This window comes from Pyrgilauda ruficollis, unplaced genomic scaffold (assembly GCF_017590135.1).
Source record: "Pyrgilauda ruficollis isolate IOZ18807 unplaced genomic scaffold, ASM1759013v1 scaffold20, whole genome shotgun sequence".
NCBI classification, from domain to species: Eukaryota; Metazoa; Chordata; class Aves; order Passeriformes; family Passeridae; genus Pyrgilauda; species Pyrgilauda ruficollis.
In genome coordinates, this window is record NW_024519207.1 from 492,122 (window position 1) to 515,800 (window position 23,679).

General features: G+C 37.3%; 1 protein-coding gene across 1 annotated transcript in view; it reads right to left on the reverse strand.

Annotated features, from left to right (window-relative positions):
- Positions 1 to 2,549: 2,549 nt before the first annotated feature.
- TRPC4 (transient receptor potential cation channel subfamily C member 4) overlaps positions 2,550 to 23,679 on the reverse strand; it is a 131,707-nt gene continuing 110,577 nt past the window's right edge. Inside the window, exons 7-13 of the mRNA XM_041467081.1 lie at positions 19,118 to 19,431; positions 17,229 to 17,424; positions 15,361 to 15,555; positions 7,227 to 7,268; positions 5,357 to 5,446; positions 4,356 to 5,065; positions 2,550 to 3,728 (exon numbers count right to left, since the gene is read on the reverse strand). Of these exons, the coding sequence (XP_041323015.1) occupies positions 3,617 to 3,728; positions 4,356 to 5,065; positions 5,357 to 5,446; positions 7,227 to 7,268; positions 15,361 to 15,555; positions 17,229 to 17,424; positions 19,118 to 19,431 (1,659 nt within the window). The 3' untranslated portion in view covers positions 2,550 to 3,616. The remainder of the gene's footprint in view (positions 3,729 to 4,355; positions 5,066 to 5,356; positions 5,447 to 7,226; positions 7,269 to 15,360; positions 15,556 to 17,228; positions 17,425 to 19,117; positions 19,432 to 23,679) is intronic.

Sequence of the window (23,679 nt, forward strand, 5' to 3'; positions counted from 1 at the left end):
TTTGAGTATGGATTAGAAATGGGGAGTTCCCCCTTCTCAGGGGTAAATACATAGTATTGCTATTGTTGCATGTACATTCACTAGTACTACTGCACTCACTATCACTATCATTACCAGCACTATAATTGACTATTACTATTTATCAGTATTATTATTTTTAGTAATACCCTACTCACTAAAGCTTTTGGTATCTCTTAAGATTCTTTAAAATGAAGATGGATTATGTTGTTTACCAATTTGTATGCTGTATTACCAGAAGAATACTTGATACCAAATATTTTGAACTGTGTTCAAAAGTTCATTGCCTCTTCACAATATTTAAGTATGCTTTTCTTCTTTTCTCTTTCTTTTCCTGCTTCTCAGAATATGATGAAATATTTGTCTGAGATTTTGAGAGTAAATGGAGTGTTATAGCTTGCAATATACATATAGCATTTAGGAAGAACATACATTAATTTCTTTGTGTCTTTTTTCTATGCTTTATTCCAATAAGGAAGCTAAGTAAAAATTTTCCCCCTCAAAGATCAGTCAAAGGATGCCATTAAAGAAGACATTCTAGTATGAAATATACTTTTAAAAAATTTTGAGTGTCTAAATACCAGAAATTTCACCTTTTACAGCTCCCAACAGCTATAACTATAGATATCCATTCTCCTGGAACTAGGTACTATTTATTAACCAAAAAACCCTCGTATTGAGAAAGTCATAGAAATTCTCATTAAATCCTGATCTATCAAAAAGAAAGTGCTGTGTGATGCGTTCAGCTTACACCACTCAATGTAATGTCTCAATGGTCTCAACCTATGAACAAAGAAAACAAAATAAAACCAGCTGCAGAGCTGTGGTTACCCGTGGCAGAGGCATCTACGTGGCTTGGTCTCTGGTAATATTGTACCACGTGCAAACATAGCTGTGGCCTGCAGCTGGCCCACAGGAATAGTCTGAATCCCATAGTCTGAATCCTCTAATGTTCTCACTTCTGCAGTGCCCTTGAGGGCCACTGAAGCATGGAGAGTCAGAAGGAGCTTTTGCAATTTTGTCTTGAAGGTAAGCATGCAGTACTTGCATCCCTGGCCTCTGACTGTGAATCAATGTGAAGCACTGTTTTGAATGAATTCAAGCTGCCTCCTGTCCAGCTATACCAAAGTAGCAAAGTCCTGCTGGACTGTCTGAACTCTATTTTTCCAGGAGCTAAAAAAAAAAAAAAAAAAAGAGCTGAAAAAGGGCAGTCAGGTTTTGTCCTTATAAAAATAAAAAGATAAAATTAAAAAAAAAAGTTTTCTCAACATTCTAAGCAACCTAATATTGGTATTAAACCCCTTTGTACTTAGTTTTCTAGCTGCATGAAACATTTTATGATTTTAAGCTCTGCTTCAAAAAAACTGTGATTTATAGGGGTTCATATCCAGGTCCATTTGTATTCCTCCTATATTGATGCTAATGGAAGCTGCAGGAAGGGACAGGTAGGTTAGAAATTTTTAATTTCTTCTGGGGAGAAAGTATGCTAGGATTTGCAAATCTTAATAATGCCTCTGCTGTGGCATTACAAGCATTGCTCTGTGCATATCTTGATCTTTCTTGGCACAGGCATCCTCTCAGAGGCATCCAGTGAGAACAGAGGTTTTTTTTGGCTGTCTGCAAAGCAGTAAAAGTCCATCACCATTTCAGTTTTGGATATATTTTGGGCTCATCTGTTGTCACAGAATGAAGTGCTTATTTGGCACTACTTTTAAGTTCCATCGGGTCCTAATTACATCAGGTCCTAATTACATCAGGTCCTTATTACTGTCAAGCTCTGATGCCTAAGAATAACATAAAAATAGAGCAAATGTTGATTTTAAGCATGCTTTATTTATTAGACCTATGCTTCAGTATTTGGATGTAAGAAAAAAAAAAAGGCACCAAAAGACTGACCACCTCTTGCTATGCAATAAATTGTGTCCCTGTGGTTAAGTATCCTGTCCACCTGCACTGTCTCTGCTGTTCTGTCTTGCATCCACTCCACAGTGGACTTAGTGTGATGCCCAGCACATGGGGTCATGATGTGATGGTGTGGCTGATATTTCACTTTACTGTTAGGAACTTTATGCACAGGAGGAACAGGCTCTTATGATGCCAGAATAATATGCACAACTCTTAGACCTGCTGTAGTTAACTTGTTCTGATATTGGTGATGTTTGCAATACAAATACCGTGCTCAGGCACTTTCTGTCTGGAGTGAAACCATGTGGCTGGAATGTGTTGAAAGCTCTTTTGAGCAAGCACTGTCTATTTTGAATTTGGCTAGTGTAAAGGGAGTAAGCTTAGGACTCAAAGGCATTACAAACCATGATGAAGAATGAGAAACTGAATGCAGTAGTGGGGAAGGACTGTCAAGCGGCATATAGAAAATTTTGTGACAATATGACACATTGGCTTTATGGCATCTTTGGCAAAAATGTTACAGTACAAAAAAGAACTCTCTAAAAGAGTTAACCTAATACAAATGATATGAGGGTATTCCACCATTATTATTATTATTTATTTCTTTTTATACTTGTAATAATTCAGGTGCTTTCCAGACAGAAAAGCTGAAGGCTCTGCCCCAAGGAGCTTACAATCTAAAGGTGGACAAGGAGAGAGATGTGGAGGAGAGAGGGTCTACAGAGCAGTCAAGAAGCCAAGATGGAAACTAACCAAACAAATATGATTTGAACACATTGTTGCAAAACTATACAAACTATTTTCCAATTATGACTCATATTTTCCATTTTGGTTTAACTGTATCTGCCATGACACAAACAGGTGTGGAGGAAGGAAGCTTTCCACATGTGACATCAGAGAGAGTAGCACATATGTAAAGTAGAGCTCGAAAACTCACCTTAAAGTATAGAGATGAGAGGGCTTTGCCTGCATTTCCAAGACACAGTTCAGTACCAGGACAATTTAGATCCAGAATGACATGGCTTTAGATCAGGCCCTACAGGTTTACATGGGATAGATTCTATCAGAAATGTAAATTCACTCTATGCATCTGGAAGTTCCTTAATACATCCTAATATGAACTATAAAATCTACCATGACAAGGCTGGAGAAGTTAAGAATGAAATAACAACATTTTTGTGGTTTATTCAGTGGGGGAAAGAATGGTGTTGAAAGCTGGGGGTAGTTATTCTTATGGCAGTTGTGAAATGTAATTCTTAATAATGTAGGACACCAGCCAACGATTAAAAAACCCCACAATGTTTAATTTTAAAAATACTGGTTTTAACTAAGACAGAAAGTCACTCATAAGTTATGAAAAATACTATTAGGTTTTCTTTATATATTTAGGTATCTATTATAAAACACCCAATCAGGTTCCCCCAAACTGCAAAATTGTCAAAGAACTCCCTTAAGGCGTACCTTCTAAAACTTCTCAACAAATTGCCATATTTATTCAAGTACTCATGGGAATCACTATATGCTTTTTTTATTCCTGAAGTATCTTTCCCTTAGCAAATCCAAGTGTATTGTAAAGGCAGAAGCAAATAAGCAGCTGAATATTAAAGTGCATAGGTTGTCCACATGAGGAAAAATAGATGGTTGAAGAAGCAGTAGCTGTGGTGATAAAGGATTCTTGGGGAATAATCCATCATCAATTTTGAGTAAGCCGCAGATATTTCTTTTCCATAAGAATCATTTCTACAGTCTTCAAAACTTGCAAATGCATTTCTAACAATGGTATCAGGACAGTCACACTCCTCTTGCTGTGAGGGAAAAGTTGTAATTAAATAATCAAATAGATCTATTTTTCATAATTTACAGGTATTCATATTCCTTCAATAAATAAAAGAATATAATTTATCTTCTGATTCTGTATAGATTTCGACACAAGTTTCTAGCAATTTAAACAAATTATTCTAATAGCTTGACATGAATTATGCTGGCAGGAGCCACATATGATTATTATGGTGCACAGAATCTTTAAGAACCTACAAAGTTAAATAAAAGCTTACAAGTCTCAAGCTACTTTTTATTTGCATAGAAAAATATTTATCATAGGAGTCAACTATCATATGAGAGAAATTCCATTTGTTGTAATTGAAAAAGATAGCTAAAAAGTTTCTGTGGGTTATTGCAACAGTACAAGAATACAAGATGCTTCCATTTATTAAAAAATGTAAAACAAATCGTGAAAGCTAAAGCAGGCTACAAAACAGAAGGTCCTCATATTTTCTTTCTCTTGACTACTATGTTACAAGATCATGTGCCACAGTTGAGTACTAGAAAGTGTAATTCTGCATTAGCTAATATAATTCTTAAAACATTCCCCCCCAAAAGCACTATGCAAAATATATATATTTGTAAATACTTCCTCCTGTAAGCATCACAACCTTGTTATCACATAGTCACCCTGAACAATTGTTTCCTGTTTCCCATCAGAGTCAATGCTAATGTCCAATGCCTTGTCCAGCTGATCTTGTGGAGTGGCAGGTTCTGAGTTCTGTAACTCCATTTTCTCTGTTTCTGAAGGACAAATACTGCCCCCTTCCTGTGAATCCAAAGACTCACTGGTATTTTGTGATTCATCTAACATGCATTTTTTGCCAGGATTTCGGAAGTTTAATTCACAGTTCATGATCAATTCTCCCTCTTCCAGTTCATCAGTTTTCTCACATTGTTCTTCTGCCTGTTGACGGGAAACTTCTTCAGAAACGGTGTATATTTTATTTGTACTCTGCCCCACAGAGTTTGTTTTTGATCGTCTGTGAAATAATCCAAAATTTTTTATGTCTGTTACAAAATTCACACGCTTTTGTTTCTCCTGAGTGGACTCTGACACCATCATTGCTGAGCCATTGCTTACATTATGTCCTTCAGAGGCAATATTGGCTGATCGTGGGTGAATCATCGTTGTTATGTCAAAAAGGCTGAAGGGTTTCTTCTTTCCTTTCGTGTTTCCTTCACTCTCACTATTTTCTTCATTTTCTGACAGAGAGGCAGTGTCTTTGCTCATCTTCCCAGTCTGCAAATTAGACAGCTTGCTTCCTTTCAACAAACCCAGGACTTCAAAGCGAAAACTGGAAATATCTTGTTTTAACTCCTAAAAATCAGGGAAAAAAAGATGAAATGTCAGAACATCAAAGCTAATTTGACTTTCCCTTTGAAATAAAAAGCAAAAAAAAAAAAGAGAAAAAAAGGGCTTATGTTGGGGTGAGTAATAAACTTTATTCTCTCGATGTTGGCATACCTGGCATCTTCAAGGTTGAAGATCTTGCTCTAGCAAGCAAGTTTTATGCTACCTGAATAACTGAGTGTAAGAAATATGCTTCACAGTTTTAAAATATCTTACTAAATTACTAAAACACCTATAAACATAAAAATAAACACATACCTTAAAATTTTCTTCTGTCAATCCTTCTTCAGTTTTGGCATCTCTTATCATTGCTGCAACATACCTTTTAACCAGATTTCTCATAACTTCCTAAAAAATATAAAGCATTATGTTAGCTTTATTAGTTAGTAAACCTGCACTCACAGACTCTGCTTGGGTTTTTTCATGTTTTATAAGCATGACAAAAACGATACAAACCTGTTTGAAAATTCGTTTTGCTATTTGATGGAAACTACTAATGTTTATTATCCTGAGGAGGGATATGTTGGGTTTGACCCAAGGTATGTTTCCTGCTGGTAATATCCAACCTGGCAGTGAGCAGTTGCTGATTCCTCATGAGGAGAGCAAGTTTGTTGTGGTTGTACAACTTTATTCATAGCTATTCTCTCTCAAGCCTCCTGAGCTGTGAGATACAGTAAGTCTCTGAACAAAAATGATAGTTCTAGGTTTAATTGGCTGTGACAGGATTTCTTATGCATTTTGAAGTAATATAAACTTTCAGCATTCAAAAATCTTCTGCCAATGAATTCCACAGTATGAAGTAAGATTCTATTTCGGGGTTTTATTTTTAACCTTCGGTCTGGTAGTTTCCATTGTTGTCTCCAAAGAATCCTAGAAATTATTTAGGTTGAAATAGATACCTGGAGGCTGTCTGAGTCATCTCAGGGCTATGCCCAGTCAACTGTTGAATACCTGCACGGGTGGAAATACTGCAACCTCCCTGAGCAACAATTTCCAGTTCTTTACTACCCTCACTGTGAAGATAATTCTCCTTACCTTACAGAATTTCTCTTCCTTCAACTTGTGTCCATTTTGTCTTTTGCATTGTATCTCAAAGAAAAATCTGGCTCCTTCTCTCTAACCACCCACTACGTTATTTAAGGCAGCAGTTATATTCCCCCTAACCTACTCCAGGCTGATATCTGAGCTGCTTATATGAGAGTCCTCTAACCATCTTGGTGCCCCCTTGCTGGTTCCCTTCCAGTTTGCTAACATCTCTCTTATAGTGTGGGGCCCAGACATGACATACTGCTCTAGATACAGTCCCACAAGTCAGGGCTGGAGGAGAAAAATCACTTCTCTCAAAAGGCTGTGTATACAGCCTCACTAATGCAATACATTAGTGAGTACACTTACGTGTGTGGTATTCAGTTCATAAATAAATGGCAAACAACTGTTCTGTGTTCACCTTCCTCATGATTCTACAGATCCCTGTTACACTTCCCACAGCTTCCTCTTCTTCAGGCTGGAAAAGTCACAGTTTACCTAGCTATTTCCCATATGGGATTCACTAACTACCAAGCCTACAGCTCACACCTTGTTTAACTTTTACATCACAAAAATTCAAAATAAAGCTGAAAATTATTCATTGTGAAATAATAATCTTAAAAAAAAAAGTAGAAACTGAAGAAGGCAGGATGAAAAAGAACTGCTTACATACAGGGGATCTAGGCAGAGGGGTTATTAAGGAAGGTGTTTATAGGAGATTAAAGCTGGAGAGATGAAGAGCAGGTTCTGATGGAGCATGTCACTTCACTGTACATATGGTCCTGATGATTTCTGACAGGCAGGAATTTGCTTTTTTTTAAAGACAATCCATGTTACAATGGGCGAAATACTGGATAGCGTGTTATTGCTCTAGAAAATATCCTTTTGCTCCAAAAACAAGATAATTGTATTCTCAAATGCTTTTGAACATCAAAAATACTAAGTTTGTTTGCTGAAGAGGAAAAAAGTACAGATTCTATGTTTTTTCCATTTATTTTCCTTTTCCACTTTCTCATTAAATTCTTCCATTTTTTTTTTCCTCATGAAAACATTCTGAAGGCATAGAAAAACAATTGCCCAAAGAATAAACCTAGGCCTGTACCTGGTATTGATGATGTCTCCTCAAATTGTCAGCTGCACGTCTCTGAAAAATAGAAAAGAATAAAAAAATATTAATCTCTGTGTGGAAGTAAAGTATTTACTTTAAGAGAAAACAGCAGGCCTGTGCATTATACAGTATCTAGCAAGCTGAGAGAAGAGGTTCAAAATCTGCTGAAAAATGACAGTGTTTGAAAAAAGCCTATCATTTGCTTTATATAAAGGGGAAGGCTGCTGTAGGGAAGGCAAAGTGGATTTTCTACATTTTTGTCAAAATGCTTTTATTCCTGCATTAGCATGGATGTGGTGGGGCAGGTTGCAGAGTCCCAAGGTCAGCGATCTGAGATGGAAGTGGAACAATGGATCATGTCACTCACTTGCACAGACTGAAGCATATTTTACTCAATTGAAAAAAGCTTGACTCATGTCAAGTTAGATTTTTCTTGGAGGTACACAGTGAAAGAACAGGAGTCAATGGACATGAGTTAGAGAAGAGAAATTCTGCATGGGAAATCAACACGGTGGGATTTGTAAAGCCATGGTGTAAGCAAGACACTTGCTACGGCTCCTGATGTCTCATTTAAGGTAAAGCTAATCAAAACCTGCACTATAAAACTGTGTTAATGAGAAAGCTCCCCCCTAGCTCTCTGTTAAAAACACTTAGTCATAGAGAGGTGTATGGAAGAAAGAAAGAGCTTTCAACACAGTTTGGTGTTGATAGGGAGGGAGAGTAAAAGGGACAGTAACTCTGAAGAGGAGCAGCAAAAAGAAGTGTGGTAGGATGAAAGAATAGCCCAGGTTTCAAGCAGATGTATTCAATTAAACTGCCATATCTAAGGGCTGTCCAGAAGAAGAGGGGGAAGAAAGGTCGGATTTATTTTTTCCCTTGATTTCTTTTGTCCTCAATGGCATGAGTAACATATCCCCATCCTCTACAATAATTATTCCTAACTGGTGAAAGAAACACAGCTTTAACTTAGACTCTCATATCTGCTGCTGAGAAGAAATTAATGTGTCTGACACTGATTGTATCTCTACAAAACAGAAGACTTAACAGCGGTTTAAAATGGGGAAAGGGCATCCAAGGGACTTGTTAAAATTGACCTCAGTTGCATACTAAGGCAGGCACAGCAAGTTATTTCATCTTTTTTTTTTTTTTACTTGAAAGAAATGATGAACCTTTTCCCTGTACTTGGAGTCAGTTTACACTTCAGAGTTGATTTCTTGTTTGCAATTAATTTAGGGATGCAGTGGCTTCGTGGCTGGGCTAGCAAAAAATAAAAGAAAGGGGGAAAATCATTATTTCCTAATCAGTCTGAAGAGCCACAGTGGTGTACGCCTTTGTACATGAGAATGCTTTCTTCAGTATTTTCCAGATTGTGTTTCTCCATCTATGCCTTGTAAAAGAGAAAATGGCTATTTCTTATTTTAAGGATGGAGGGATGGGCGAGCTTGCCCATCACCAGGGCCAGAGGGGACAGTGCAGCCGCGGGAAGGCTCATACCCTCACAATACCGGAACTTAGTCGGTTTTTAGAAAAAAAATTTCAGCTTTCTTGCAGTTGGCCACATGATGGAGATGTTTTATTCTGCCGAGAGTGCACTAAGGGAGACCGTGGCTAGAGAGCTCTCAAGAACAGATCTGACTCACAGGTGAAGGGAAAAACAATTTAGAGTGTAATTGAAACACACTTCAGGAAAAGTGAATAACTCCGAAGTAAAAAAAATGCCGATTCTTGTCTTGCACAGTACTTCTACAGCTGCTGTCTATTCTGCTTTATTTTACAGTGAAATGTGAAATAAATGCATAGGTTCAATCCTGTATCTGTAACAAAAGCTACCTAGATAACATTTATCCTTTTTTTTTGCAGCCAATTTGGAAACTCACAGAAACAGAGGCCATGGCTTTTCCCCTTAATGTAATGCCAACGAGTACAATTTAGGATAACTATGTGAAAAGATTTGTGTAATAATGTGTCAGAACTATTCTACTGCACTTAATTGTTTTCAATTCATACCACCAAAAAGCTGAGAGAAAATTAATTTAATTGTATGTTTTCATGCACATCTACATACCTACTCCACTGGGAATTACACATAACCTATCAAGTTTATTATCACTAAACAGGTCTCTATCTCTCATTTAAATGTTTAGGATCCATCTCCAGTTCCTAATCATCTTTCCCTCCTTTTGAAAGAAAATGAATCTTTGCCTAAACACATCTGAAAACCAGGCTGTTCACTAGAAATAAAATGTGATTAACATTTGTATTGTCCTTATTTAGTTCTCAGCTGGCCTGCTTTTCTCTATTTGGTTATAGTCTAATTTATGGTTCAAAATTTGTTTCAAGTAACCATTGTTCTGTGTGCATGAAAAGGTTGAAAATTACGATTGGCAAAACAATGAATGTTTAATTTGACTAAAAATAGTAATAGGGTGGAGAACACGGTTAAGCATGTTCAATGCAATAGTGAAATTTAGGGGGACGCTGTCGTCACTTTCCAAAAGGGGGCACTAATATCCTTTAGAAAGCTTTAATAGTAGCTCTACTAGTAGTGATAATTGTTCTGATCCTCCTGTTTATGCCATTACTAGCAATTTACACTGTTTGGAAAAAAGATCTCTTTAGCAGTCAAAAATGTAATAAAATTATATTACTTATTTTGATGTGTTTTATTAAAATTATATCTTTCATAGTGAAGGAATACAAATCCAATGCCTGCACTTGACCTTAAACTGCTTAGTGATAAAGAAAATTGAACTATTGTCTGAAGTTGTGGGATATATTCCTCATCTTGACTAGAAGCATCACCTTTAAAGGATTAGAACTTATCTGTGTTGACAGAGAGGCTTCTCCATGAAATGATTCTTGGCTATACAAGGAATACTCCAGATTATTGATTTCCACACCAGATGGAAGGCATTATTTCTTTGCTCAACTTTCAATAACAGACATTACAGAGAAAATACAAAATGCTTACGCTGACTTAGAAATTGCATCATTTTCCACTAGGTGAAAAAAGAATAGGAGAAGGGAAAAGGAGATTTTCTGTGAAACATGATAATAAAATCATGTGGGTTGCTCAGAAAATGGCATAAAATTCTGTATAGCTAGAGAAGAGGTAACTGTTTATCTAAACATCAGATGAAAAAAAAAAAAAAAAAAAAAAAAAAAAAAAAAAAAAAAAAGAAAAGAAAAGAAATTCTAAAGCTCTCCCTGGCAATCCTCTCCATTTTCACTCCTGAAATACTTAAAATTATAGACAAAACATTTTTAGTGACTGATCAGACGTAAAGCAGAATGTAATTTGAGGAAAACGGTACAATTTTTTCTGGTGGGACTAGGATTTCTTTTCCCATGTATTTTTTTTTTCTGAAATACAGATGGTCAACAGGATTAGCCTTGACACACCCATGAGCCTTGTGCAGTCAGGAAAACCTCAGCCTAATTAATATAATTATATTACTAATCTGTCTTTTGCAAAGGTAAGCTAACAAAATTAATAGAACTGATACAAATATAGATGATACAGGTATATGTAAAAAGCAGCACACAAGCACACGCTTATTTCAGAATTTTAAGTGCAGGAGATGACTGATAATAGCTGAAGAAAATGCTGCATACCTGGGATATGTCAAAATGACAGAATAAAAAAATGTGCTGAACTCTGAATGGTAGAAGAGGTCTGTCTGATTCACAGCAGAGCTGAAGTATCAGTAAATCACATGTACTTTCCTGGCCTTCCTTCAGCTGAAGCTGTGTCTAGAGAAGTTGCCATCAGCATGGCTGGGAACCGTGTTGCTTTGGAGAAAAAGCCTCTCCCTTGAAAAACCTCCCCTTGACTTCACCACCCACTGCTTCAGCTGTTCCACTACAACAAAGAAGAGCCACAGAACTGACTTCCAAGGAGATGCAAATTATTTTCAGAGGCACCTCACAATGCTACAGACCATGCTCTTGCCCATGATAATTCTTTATAAACAGCAATGTAGATGATCCTCTCAAACAATGTCCTACTTAATTTTACTGGCATTTCTCTTCTTCCTATGAGCCAGATAAATAATTTCACTAGAATGTGTGCTGTAAACTATCCTGACCCTCAACCCTTTCTTTACACATTCCGCCTGCATATACTAAACTCTTAACTGTATACATGTATAAATTTTACAGTGGATTCTTGATACATTTGATTTGATCCTTGACTTAGCCCCTGGTCATGATTCCTGGCTTTTTGTTACTGAGGACTTTTTGCAGAGATCATGCATAATCCTTGCCAGCTTCTTTCTGTCTATTATCTATTTCGTATCCTCTAGCACTGACTCACTCTTTAGATGCACATTATTGCTTTTTCTGCTGGAAAACAACATAGTACGTCACTTCTAATTAGTGCTTCCTAATAGGAAAGTTAACATTTAGAGATTTCAGAACAGAATGTTTTGAAATCTGAGGTCTGCCTTAAAGACAATATGGCATCCATCCATCTATATAGACAATATAAGAAAATCATGTTATAGCATTTTTTTACTCTCCCAGACCTGATTTTAGGGAAGGAGACAGAGTTTATAAATGCACGACTCAGTGAAAAAGAGTAGATCCCAACAAAGCTTATCTTGCAGCTCAGAGGCCAAAGTTATTACAGAGCAGATACGAGTGAGGTGAAGTCCTCTGAGATCCTTGAATAAAAGGCAAAGAAAACTCTTCATTAACTTTTGGTTGAAAGGGCATAGAGGTCCTAAATTTAATTTGTTTTGTAGCTTGTTGGGACAATTGAAAAAGTTCTAGGAAATCAAAGCTGAGCTGTGGGTGATGGGAAGTTTGTCAGAACCAGAAAGAAGTGCTCTCCCTCAGGACAAACTATGAGATCACCGTGGTGTGCCCATTTGTTGACTGATGATTTAACCTCTTGGAGGCTGTCCAGTTAACAGAACCTATCTGGTGGTTTGCATCTATCCAATGTGGAAATCAGAGCACAGAGTGCATATGCACATCTTACTCAATTTTGGAGCTTGGGTGAATAACTTGGTCTGGAAATTGCAAAATGTTCCCAGTTCACATAAACCTAATGGGACTTGTGTTTGCTGAGCAATTAGCTGAAGAACTTTGTAGTTTTATGAGATGCCCCTATGGTGGACTGGATCTGCCTGGTCAGCCACAGCCACTCACTTTTTTTCAGGCAGCTGGAAGTGTGGTTGCCATGATGGCTCTGCTGGTAAGCTCTCTGCTTCAGAGGGGTTTCAGCTCTAATTCAACTAAGAATAGTTCAACTAGGAATGTAAGATTCAACTAAGAATCTATTCTGCAGGGGAAACCAGTGATTTATATGGCCCTACTGTCCCACACGCTTTCAAATAATTAAAAAAAAAAAATACAGGAATCAACTACAAATGTCCCACATCTCTCCCTCATTGATGTCCTCCATCTCCAACAGTTCAGTAATTAGTGGTTCATATTCAAATCATAAGGAAGCTTGGTTCAGCTCCTTCTGTTCTCCCAAGAGACCACTTTAACCCCTGCAGTATCTTAAAGATCTTGAGAAGGAAATTTCTGTTGTCATAGCTTTTATGCTTGGGGTAAATAATTAGATATCCACTGGAGAACAGAAGTAAATCTGGGTCTCCTCAGCCCAAGATATTTGCTTTAAATATTTGCACCTGCTCCTTTCTTCAAACAGAAATTTCATCCTGAAGCTGAAAAGTCTTTCCCAACAAAAGCTTATTTGAAACTGAAATATATTAATTAAAAAGTTTGGTGTTTAGAGATTTTGGGGGATTTTAACTTAAAAACCAAAAAAAATTCTATTTGGAAAAATTCTCAAGTAGCTTGGTGCATAGACTCCCTACCCTTTCACCCTTTGCTGCACCCGTTTTCCCAAATCTAAGACGTGGGTTTCTTGTAGGTGGTATTTATGTACCCTAGCAGGAGGTAGGTATGGAAGCAGGAAGTAGACATGATCTTTCTGAATCCCCTTCCTCATCACGCCATTCAGCATAGGGCTGGGAGCACCCTGTATCTTTTTTATTATTCTGCTTGTCCAGGAATGAGTTTACTCCCAAATCTGCAGTTTGAGAGGGTAAGAAAAAGGAAAAAAAATATTTCCTTATCCCAGGAAGGTCTGACAAGAAATATTGTCCTAAAAGTTCAGCTGGGCTATATAAGGTTTTTCTGTATCTGTCTCAGTCAAACCGAAATATTGTGTTAATCAACCCTCTGCTATACGCTGGCATCATACCATTAATTTTAATATCATTGTCTCAGTTTACACTAGCTAATCATCCTTACCAAATGTTTAACAAATGCCTAGAAGCATTGCCCACTCTCCCACACTCAGAAGTACATCACACTCTCTCTTGACTTTTTCTTTCTAACAACATCTCACAGTTTCTCCTTCTGGTGGTCTCTGCATTTACTTTTTTCATTTCCTATATTACACAGAGATGTTTTACTCTTAAGATTATTCACCATTCATGCTAGTTCATGTTCTCTTTAAAATTTCTATATGAATCATTGTAAGTCTTTCTTAACTCAATGTTTTTTTCAGTGTGTTTCTTGTCATCCATTACTGCTTTGTTTCAATGCCACCCTCATGTTTATTAGATTTTTTTTCCCTGGATGTTTCTTTCCTATATGTACAAAAATGACATCAAAGTGAAACAGTTTTGCTTTCACAATTTAGATACTGGCCAACAATATCAGTATATTGCAATAAGCCTTATTTGAAGCTTTCTACAAAGAGGAAAAAATCCATTTATCAGCATAGCAATTGTGAATTAGTTTTACATGTCACTTTTCCTTATTACCATATCTGTACATGCATGTGAACTTGTTCCTCCAAGTACTTCTAGAGATTAAATGGCATTTCAGGTTATGACAGCAGAATAGGCAGGAAAAACTTATTACTCACCTATCAAGAAATAGGGAAGAAATACAAAGAAAACGTTGATATAGTAATGGTCCATCAAATGCTTGTATCATACCCCCTGACTTCTTTGAAACGGATGGAATTTTTTTTTATAAGAATCAATAGCACAAGGATCTTATCCCTTTCTTTCCCCCCTTACCCACATTTGATTCTCATACTCCCACTTAATGCTTGGCTATCTGAGTTCCAAACAGACTTGAAACATTTATATTCATCAAATCGCTACGGTATAGAGAAAATGCCATTATCCACATCTTATCCCAAATAGCCTTCTTCATGCTAGAGCTGGCTAAATTCTAGTTACTGAGGTACTGACTCACTCATGGGAAATGAAGAAAACACAACTAAAGAGAATTAGCTGTTGATGGGTTTGGATGTTGCCTGAATATTCGCACTGACAGTATAGAAAAAGTGCGTCGCTGACTAAGGTATCTCAAGTAGATGAAGTTAGAAGGGAAAAGTTCAAATCTGCTTTACCCACTGCATCTACCGGAGAAAGTAAGTAGATGAGATATTACACAGGCATCTGCTGAATCCAGGTGCAAGACTATTCTTGGTCTCGTGTGTCTTTTCCCCCTTTTTTTTTCCCTTAGAAATGTCACTGCTAATCAGCAGTATCAGAATATGGTATGATTTCAGAATGGGATTCTGAAATAGCTCTACCTTTAAATTCAAGAAAAAAAGTCCAAGTAAATGCTCTCACCTTTTAAATTCTTTTTTTTTTTTTTTTTTTTTTTTTTTTTTTTTAATGGGAACAGCTTTTGGTAAAAATGCTTTTATGGCAAACTCATTTCATTACATGTAGAGAGACAGAGACACAGAGAATATCCCATGATGAGTACTTCATACATGAGTCTCTGGTTCATGGTATTCAATTATACCTGAACTGCAATACTTGAGCTAGGGATTAGTAACCAACAATTCTGACACTGACAGACAAGTACACACATTTGATTTCTTGCATTTTTTATTGCTCTTAAACTTTCTTGCACTATCTGTAGATGAAGCACAGTCACAATTCATACTGTTATTGTACAGGGATATGATGATGCTTTCTCTTCAAATACATTGACATGAATGTAAAAAGTAAACACTTTGCTAGAATTATTGTCTAATTCATATACACATTATTTGACAGGTTAGACACTATAAACCTGAGAAAAAGTCATCTATATAGCAAAGAGGAGGACTATAGACAGAGTAAACCACACGACTTACCCCTATTGTTCCAAAACTTTCAGGCTTTCTTCTAATTTTTTTCTTGCAAAGGTGTCTCCATAACCATTTGATCAGATACCACAAAGACTTTGGGCTTGGTATGACATTAAAAGGAGTGGGCAGAGTTCCTCCTTCTTCAAAGTAACTCATCCAGAGTTTTGTTCGAGCAAACTTCCACTCAATGTCTGCATGATCCTGCACCCAAGAAACATATCATCAACATAGATATTGCTATAATTAAGGAGGGGAAATAAACCTCTACAAAAATCTGAAAAAACTAAAGCTAGAACAACCTTGAAATCCTAATGAATTTTCTTTTTAAAATACTGCCATCTTTTGACAGAAGGTCTTTAACACAAAGCAAATCTAAGCTGCTTTACCTCAGTAAGGAGATGTTCGATATGTAAAGTATGTATCTACTTATAAGCACTTCTTTCCCTGTTACAAGCTGTTAAATTATTGAAAATCTCTCAAAAAACAGAAAAGGTAATTACAAGCAGAGAAACACTACATTTCTAGAAGAAACGTTATAATAGCAGCTCACTATTATTCTGCTGCAATAGCAGCACTATATTCTGCAGTCTACTTATGCTGCTCTGCAGCAGCTGCAACAAGTCAGCAGGGCTCATTCATTTTCCTAGAAAATACCAGTCCCCAAAATTCACAAATAGGTTATCCAAAAAATCATGAGGCTGCTAAAACTATTGAGTCAAGTATCTTTTTTTTCCCCTACTACTTCAGAATTCTATATTTGGGATAGGTTGTGGGGTGACTTTTTTAATTTTTATTTCAAATTTCATTTCTTTTGGAACCTATATAGTATTGTATAATTATGAATTTTTGGGAAAATGAAAGCTAAAGGTCATGGAAAGATGTCTAAATCCTAGCAGCTGAATAAGAAGTTTAAATCACTAATGTTAGATTTGGATAGCCAAGAACGTCAGCTACAGGTCTAGTCCTGGCCATACAGTAACAAAAGCAGCGATTTAGAACTTGTAGCAGGAAAAGTATACTACCTATGGCCCCAGTTTTGGTGAGTGGTACTATGTTATGATATGGTTCACTAGACTCTGACAACTAGAGTTACACAAACACAGGTGGTCAGTTTTTCTTTTGTGGAAACACTTGTAATTTCCAGATTGGAATAAAAGACACATTTTAAAATCTTAAGACTGTGAAGCTTTCTTTTGTTTGCTTTCTGCATGATCATATTTCAATTATCATATGATGAATCAGTGTTTATTTTTCCTAGTCTCCTTAACAGACAGTTTAGAAATAAAACTACGCCCATAGCTCTAGTAATGACAAAGACAGTTTTCATTGAAGGAGGAAACAGGACACTGTTGAACGAGAAGATATGACTTCTTGTTTGAATAGCTAGTGTCCTTGGAACAGGGACACCCATTTTCTGTTAATTGTATAGCCATGTCAGATAAAAAAAAAAACAAAACAGCAGTCTTTCAAATGCTAATAAATATAATATATTAAAAATATATCAGCAGCAGAGCAATTCTAGGCAGTCTTTTTCTAAGAAGAGGTCCTGCACAGTGCAGCTTGGGCAGGGCTGTAGCCCATGTCACTTGCCAGAAGCATCAGGACACCCTCCTCAACCCACAAGCTGGCTTCTTCACCTCTTCCCCATTTGGTATTGTGGGGAAATTTTACCCTACTCAGTTCAGCTTGGGTCTTGTTTCTTTTTCCTTCCAGAACAGCGCAAAAGAATCAGAGTAAATTGCAATATTTGTCCCAATGTCCTGTCTTGTCCTGTCTGTGAAATGTTTTACTGCCAGAAAAATCCAGAAAAATTGAATGTAGGAACAGAGAGAGAGTATATATTATAAATTATCTAAAAACAAGAAAAAACTTACAGCAATGAGTTGGTAAGAGTTATTCATCATGGCTATTAGCATGTTGAGTAGAACAACCAGAGATATTACATTATAGGTACCAAACATGGTGGCCCCAACAAATTCAGTGAATTCATGCCTCGCTTTCACATTGGTCACATAGAGATTGATGAGTCCAAATATAGACCAGAATAATGACTGCAGCGTTTCAAATAACCTGAAAAACAAAACCCAGAAGGAATAGCTGTATAATAACTACACATTTAGTTTTCTAATTGTTCAGTTTCTCCCAAAATACACAAAAGTTCTTGACTTGACTGAGATGAATGACACTTATCACTATATTGCAAACATAGAGGGAATATCTTTCTAGTGAAACAATGGTCTAGTCTTTCAAATCTGGGCCTCTACAGATAGAATACAGGATCTATAAATAAACCTGCAATCAAAAGGCTGATTTTGTTCAAACTTCAGAGACACAAATATAGTTTCAGAGATCTTATGCTGGACACCTTATTTTGAAGTACTTTGACCCTTTGCTTTAACTATAAGGGGTAGAATTAGGATCCAAAAGTAACTCAAGTATGGTTGTGAAAGCAATGATTGTGCCTCGCCAGGATGTTGAAAGAAATACGGTATCCTCATATCTTGCAATTCTGGTTTGTTGAAAGCCACTGAGATAAAAGGAGTCAAATAGTTAGAAAGACATTATTATCATTAGCATATGTTTTGTTTTATAAAGAAAGGAAACACAAAAAAGACAAGCATACTGCTCTCAAAAGAAACTTGTGTTTTTATACCTTGTGCTTTTATATTATATTCCCTTAGAGAAATTTGTACAACATCTAGGAAGTTAGTCACAATGATGAACTTTAAAAAATAATCCTCTGCAGCTAGATAGATTGAAAAATTTTCCCTTTTTTTCAGCTACACCATAGTGTGATATGAACAGTCCTGGTTAGACTGCTCCTTGAAAGTATGGAGCACATAAAGTGTCACATTTTGCCATGACATCATCTTCTGACACTAGTACCAGTACTCCCCACTATTTCCCAGATGAATATTGCTTCCCTCAATGCTGAGCTCTGAAAAATTTCTGTGTGCTTATCCGTTCAGATCACATAAAGTTTTGAGTTGCATAGGTGTTATTTATACAAAACATAAATGTGCTGTGCCTGAGAAAAGTTACTTGATTAAGATGATAAAAAGGCTGCTATTTTTATAAAATTATTTCCTCTAAGAAGGAAGCCATTAGTAATAAATATATTTTTAAAAAAGCCTAGATACACAGAAGTTAATAGGGAATGGACATTTATACCAGCAGTTTGATGCAGGTTGGAAGGTGAAAGACAAGAGAATTAGTATTCATTTGGTAGTGTTTGGTACTATAGAAGAACTAAAAACTATAATGAAGTAAAATTGATTTAAAATGAAAGAAAAAGAAACAGTTTATAACAGAAATTAGAAATCTGATTCTGTGGACTACAGTCAGTAGAATCTTGGATTGAATGTTTTTTTATAGCCTATCACATTTGCAAGGAACCTTCATGTTTTAGAACACCAGACTTATTTAATGCCCACAGGTAGACATGGAAGAAATGCAGAGTGACAGCTGCCTGGACGAGCCAGGCCTGAACTGGTGACCTTATGCAACTTCTAATCTCTTTTATCTTCCTCTTATCTATATTTTACCTTTTATCTTTTGAGATATCTTGAATTGTACAGACTTCACTGTGGTATGAACATTATTAGAGTGATGAAATGGGGTTTTTTTGTTTTTTTTTTTAATTGTTTTGATGTGTTTGTCAGGACCCCACTGTAATACCATCAGGGGTTCTTTTCTGTAGACAGCATCTAAGTCATTAAAATATTTGGGGAGAGGGGGAGGATAGAAATAAATAGCTACTTACGTTGAAAATGCATTATTCTGCTTTTCACATCGTATTCCTTTGCAGTTGCCAGGTTCATTTGTCTCATAGTAGAAGTACAGCTGGTTCAATCCATTTGCAAAAGCGAGCAGCACAAGGCAGTATATGAAGAGAAACTTCAAAATGTCCAGCAACATTCTTCCTAGAGATATCTGCAGAGGTCCCAGGTGAGAATTTGCAGTGAATAACGAGATCAAGCGCAGGGAGCTAAAGATGTTTGCGATTGCAAACAGGGCCTCAGCCACCAGGGTTGGATGCCACATGTCCCAGCTCTCCCGTGGAACTAACCCACTATACTGGAAACAAGCAGAAGGAAAGAAATTACTCCTCTATTTTGATGCATAAACAAGCATGTCAGTTTCTTTACAAGCTGCTCAATTAATTTGCAGATATCACCATAAATTTTCACAGTAGCAAAAATTTTCACAGTTTAAGAATTCTGACACTGTAAAAGGAACAGTTTTGAGCACCTTGCTTTTTAGAATTATAGAAATTTCCAGCTGTACAAGCAGGTAAATTATTTCTTTGAATAAAAGTGTAGGGCTGACAGTGATGGATAGAAACCCACAAAAGCTCTGGCAAGTAGGAAGAAAACATTCAATCACCAAGTAAGTATATCAATTAATCACTAATACTGGACCAATGATGAAAAAGATGTTTATTAATGAACCATGGCAAACTGCTTATGTGTCTCATTATCAAAGAGTCTGACCCCTGAAACTGTGACTTCTGTTCATGCTCTAACAAAAAAAAAAATTAAATTATTGAAAATGAAAGATATTTGAACTGAAGATTAACTGCTATAGCAGACTCATTATTATTTATTTAGCCTCAATAATCTGTTTTATAGAACATATCAGAGGAGAGAATCTATGCTAGGAAGCTCTCTGAAAAGGGTATAATATAATAGAAAGCAGATTTCAAAGGGGGACTATGGTGTTATCTGTATTTACCTGTTCTAGACCACACAGATGCACCTTCAGAGCTGCTGGGCATGCCCTGAGCAGTAAGGAAAGGCATTCCATGTGTCACTGGGGCCATATGATACAACATAAACAGACATCACAGCATTTCACCACACTCACCTTACAAAGAAAGAGTGGTTCAGAAACACCTGAGTAACTTGAACATACATTAAGCCTGTAGGACCTGATCAGATACATCCCAGAATCCTAAAGGAACTGGCTGATGTAGTTTTCAAGTTTTTTGTATATTGCTTGTCAATATATTTGAAAGCTCCTGTGAGTCAGGTGAAGTCCTCAGTGACAGGAAAGAGGAAAACATTGCACCCATTTTTAAAAAGGGGAGAAATTAAAACTTTGGGAACAACCAACCTGTCAGCCTCCCCTCTGTGCCTGGGAAGGCCATGGAACAGATCCTCCTAGAAGCTGTGCTAAGGAACACGGAGGACAGGGACACAATTTCAAGTACCAGCACAATTTCAGCACGGGAAATTTTCACGGGTTGGTCAGTCCTTCCTGACCAACCAAGTGGTGTTCTACGATGGAGTGACTGCATCAGTGGACAAGGGAAGGGTTGCAGGGTGTCATCTGTCTGGACTTGTGTAAGGCTTTTGACATGGTCCCTTGCGACGACAACCTTCTCTCTAAACTGGTGAGAGATGGTTTGATAGGTGGACTCTTCAGTGGATAAAGAACTGTCTGGATGAGTGCATCCATAGAGACATGATCAACACCTTGATGTCCAAATGGACGTCAGTGACAAGCAGCATCCCTCAGGGATCTGTACAGAGACTGGGACTGTTTAACATTAATGACCGAGGGATGGAGAGCACACTCAGCACAGATGACACCTAGCTGAGTGGTAGGACTTGCATGCCTGAAGGACAGGATGCCATCCAGAGGGACTGGGACAAGCTCAAGAAGTGGCCCCATGGGAACACCATGGGGTTTAACAAGACTAAGTAAAAGGCACTGCAACTTGGTCAGGGCAGCTCCCAGTATCAAGGCAGTCTGTGGAGTAAAGGGATTTGGAGGAGATGGAGATGAGGTACTGGTAGGTGCGTGGTCACAGCCCAGAAAGCCAACCATATCCTGGGCTATACAGGAAATGGGGCCAGAAGGCCAAGGGAGGGGTTTCTGTCCCTCTACTCCACTCTGCTGAGACTCCATCCAGAGTGTTGTATCCAGCTTCAGCATCCCCCATACAGGAAAGACAAGGACTGCTGGAGCTGGTCCAGAGGCTGAGCACATCTCTTCTGAGGAAAGGCTGAGAGATTTGGGGCTGTTCAGTGCAGAGAAAGGGTGACTTTGGGGAGATCTTGTGGCCTTCCAGTACCTAAAAGGGTCTCATAGCAAAGATGGAGATAGACTTTTTACTAGGGCCTGTAGCAATAGTAATGAGCTAATGGTTTAAAACTAAAAAAGGGTAGATTTGGACTAGATGTAAGGAAGAAATTTTTTTATGATGAGGGTGGTGAAACACTGGAACTGGTTTCCCAGAGAGGTGGTAGATAATTCCTGGAAACATTCAAGGCCACGCTGGATGAGGCTCTGAACAGCCTGATCTAGTTGAAGGTGTCTGCTTGTCGCAGAGACACTCGACTACATGACCTTTAAAGATCCTTTCCAACTCATTCCATCCTATGATTCTGTGATTCTGCAATCCAAATTGTGAAAGGGAACTGGGCATTGTTTTGGACACTAACAATTGGCATAGGCCCCACACCAGGGTTTCTCTAACCAACTAGTAGTGCATGTGAAACTGTCCCAGGGCCCCACAGCAATCCCTGGCACAATTCCATTTACTAATATACAAGCAGCCATAGCAGCTGACAGGTTTGTGGATGAGAACTAAAAAACTGAAAAATAGGTCATTAAAGAATTTAGAATTATTCAGCCTTACATTTTGTTCACCTGTGATATTTGTTCTCTACAGAGCAGTGAATTAAATCTAGACCTGCTGGAATCATAGATCAGAACTCTCTGCATTAGACTATCCTCTCCCTAATGATTATGCTCATCTGCCCCATCCACTATGGCTGCTTAATCCAGTTCTGACTGATTCAAGATCAGTGATGAAAAACAGGTAGTAGAAAACAGAATGTAGTTACCGGAGACAACACCAAAGAGATAAAACAAGAAGACAAAGCAGAAGAAAATATTTTCAGTGTTTTTGAGAAGAGAGAGTTGAAAACTCCTCAGCATGGTTCCTATAATGGCTTTCTTTTTTTTACTGCACATTATGAGCAAATTATTTGTGAGCAAATTATCATGGTACTTTACAACCCTCACAGCTGAAAACTTGCACCTTTTAAATAACCAGGAATAATTGTCCGTACAAGCAAAGATTGGTACTGGACAGTGCAGTAGATACTCAAATTAGGGAAAAGTACACAAGGTGTCTTGGGGCAATAAAGTAAAATACAGTAATGGAGAAATGTAAAGAACATTCATGAAACCAGGAAGAGATGGAGTTTTTGGTAGAGAATCAAAAGCATCAAACTGCAGACATATTTTGGGTGAGGGCAAGTAGTGGCAGATTCCAGGGAAGTTACAGATGTGGGGAAGTTGGGAGAAATCTAAGAAAATACCCTTCTGAGAAATACCTGGAACTACAGGACACTGAAAAAGTATAGCATATGATATACCAAGACAAGAAGAATCAAGTTTAACAAGTCAGGTGTGGATAGCCATAACTGCACTCTGACACCTACTCTTACAGTCAGCAAAGAGAAATGAGAATTTCTAGAGTAGTGGGAAAGCAAACATCCCACATAGGTGAGTTGCTCTTTAACTTTCTCATTTTATCCTCATTGATTGTTGGGGAAGGGGATAGACTGTCTTACAGCTGTAGTCTGGCAAGATGTGTCCAATGTCACATTTTCTAGAAGAAATGATGTTAAGCAGAAAGGTGAGGAAAAAAGGACTTTGTCTATGATATCCTGGAAAAAGACACAAAACTGATTTCTTCGAACATTCAGAAAAGATCAAATGACCTTTAATTTGTGAAAGGGAAATCAAAGGCTATGACATTTCAGTGTAACTGACTCTTCCTTTTCTGGGCCCAAGTGGTTCCTGCATGTTTGGATAGAATTCAAGAGGCGTCACTGTTGTAAGCAGAGAGTGATGGCTGTTATTTTAGTGTTGAAGAAACATAATTTAAAAGACTGTAAATACTTGGCAGAAAAAAGTGAGAAAGGTGAAGGCCTGAGAGATAAGTTTGGAAATTGTGAAATATAAGTTTGGAAATTGTGAAATATACTAACTGCAAGAAGACAGCAAACAATATAAAGAAAATTATGAGTATAAGAGGTCTCTAACAACAAACCCCTATTGATTACACTAACCAGAGCAGAGGATGCTGAAAAGGAATCTAGAAATATTTAAAAAAACCTAGAGAACAAAGCAGCTTTCATGTGAAAAGGAAAATAAAGAAGAGTAGCAAAAAGACTAGGTATACTAAAATCAGGAACAGTGAAAAAGAATAAAAAATATATCTTAGAGTCAAACCACCTAGAATTGAGGTATTTTTTCTCTCAGTCATGTTTGTTGAAGTCCTTCTGTTCTACACAGGATAAATAA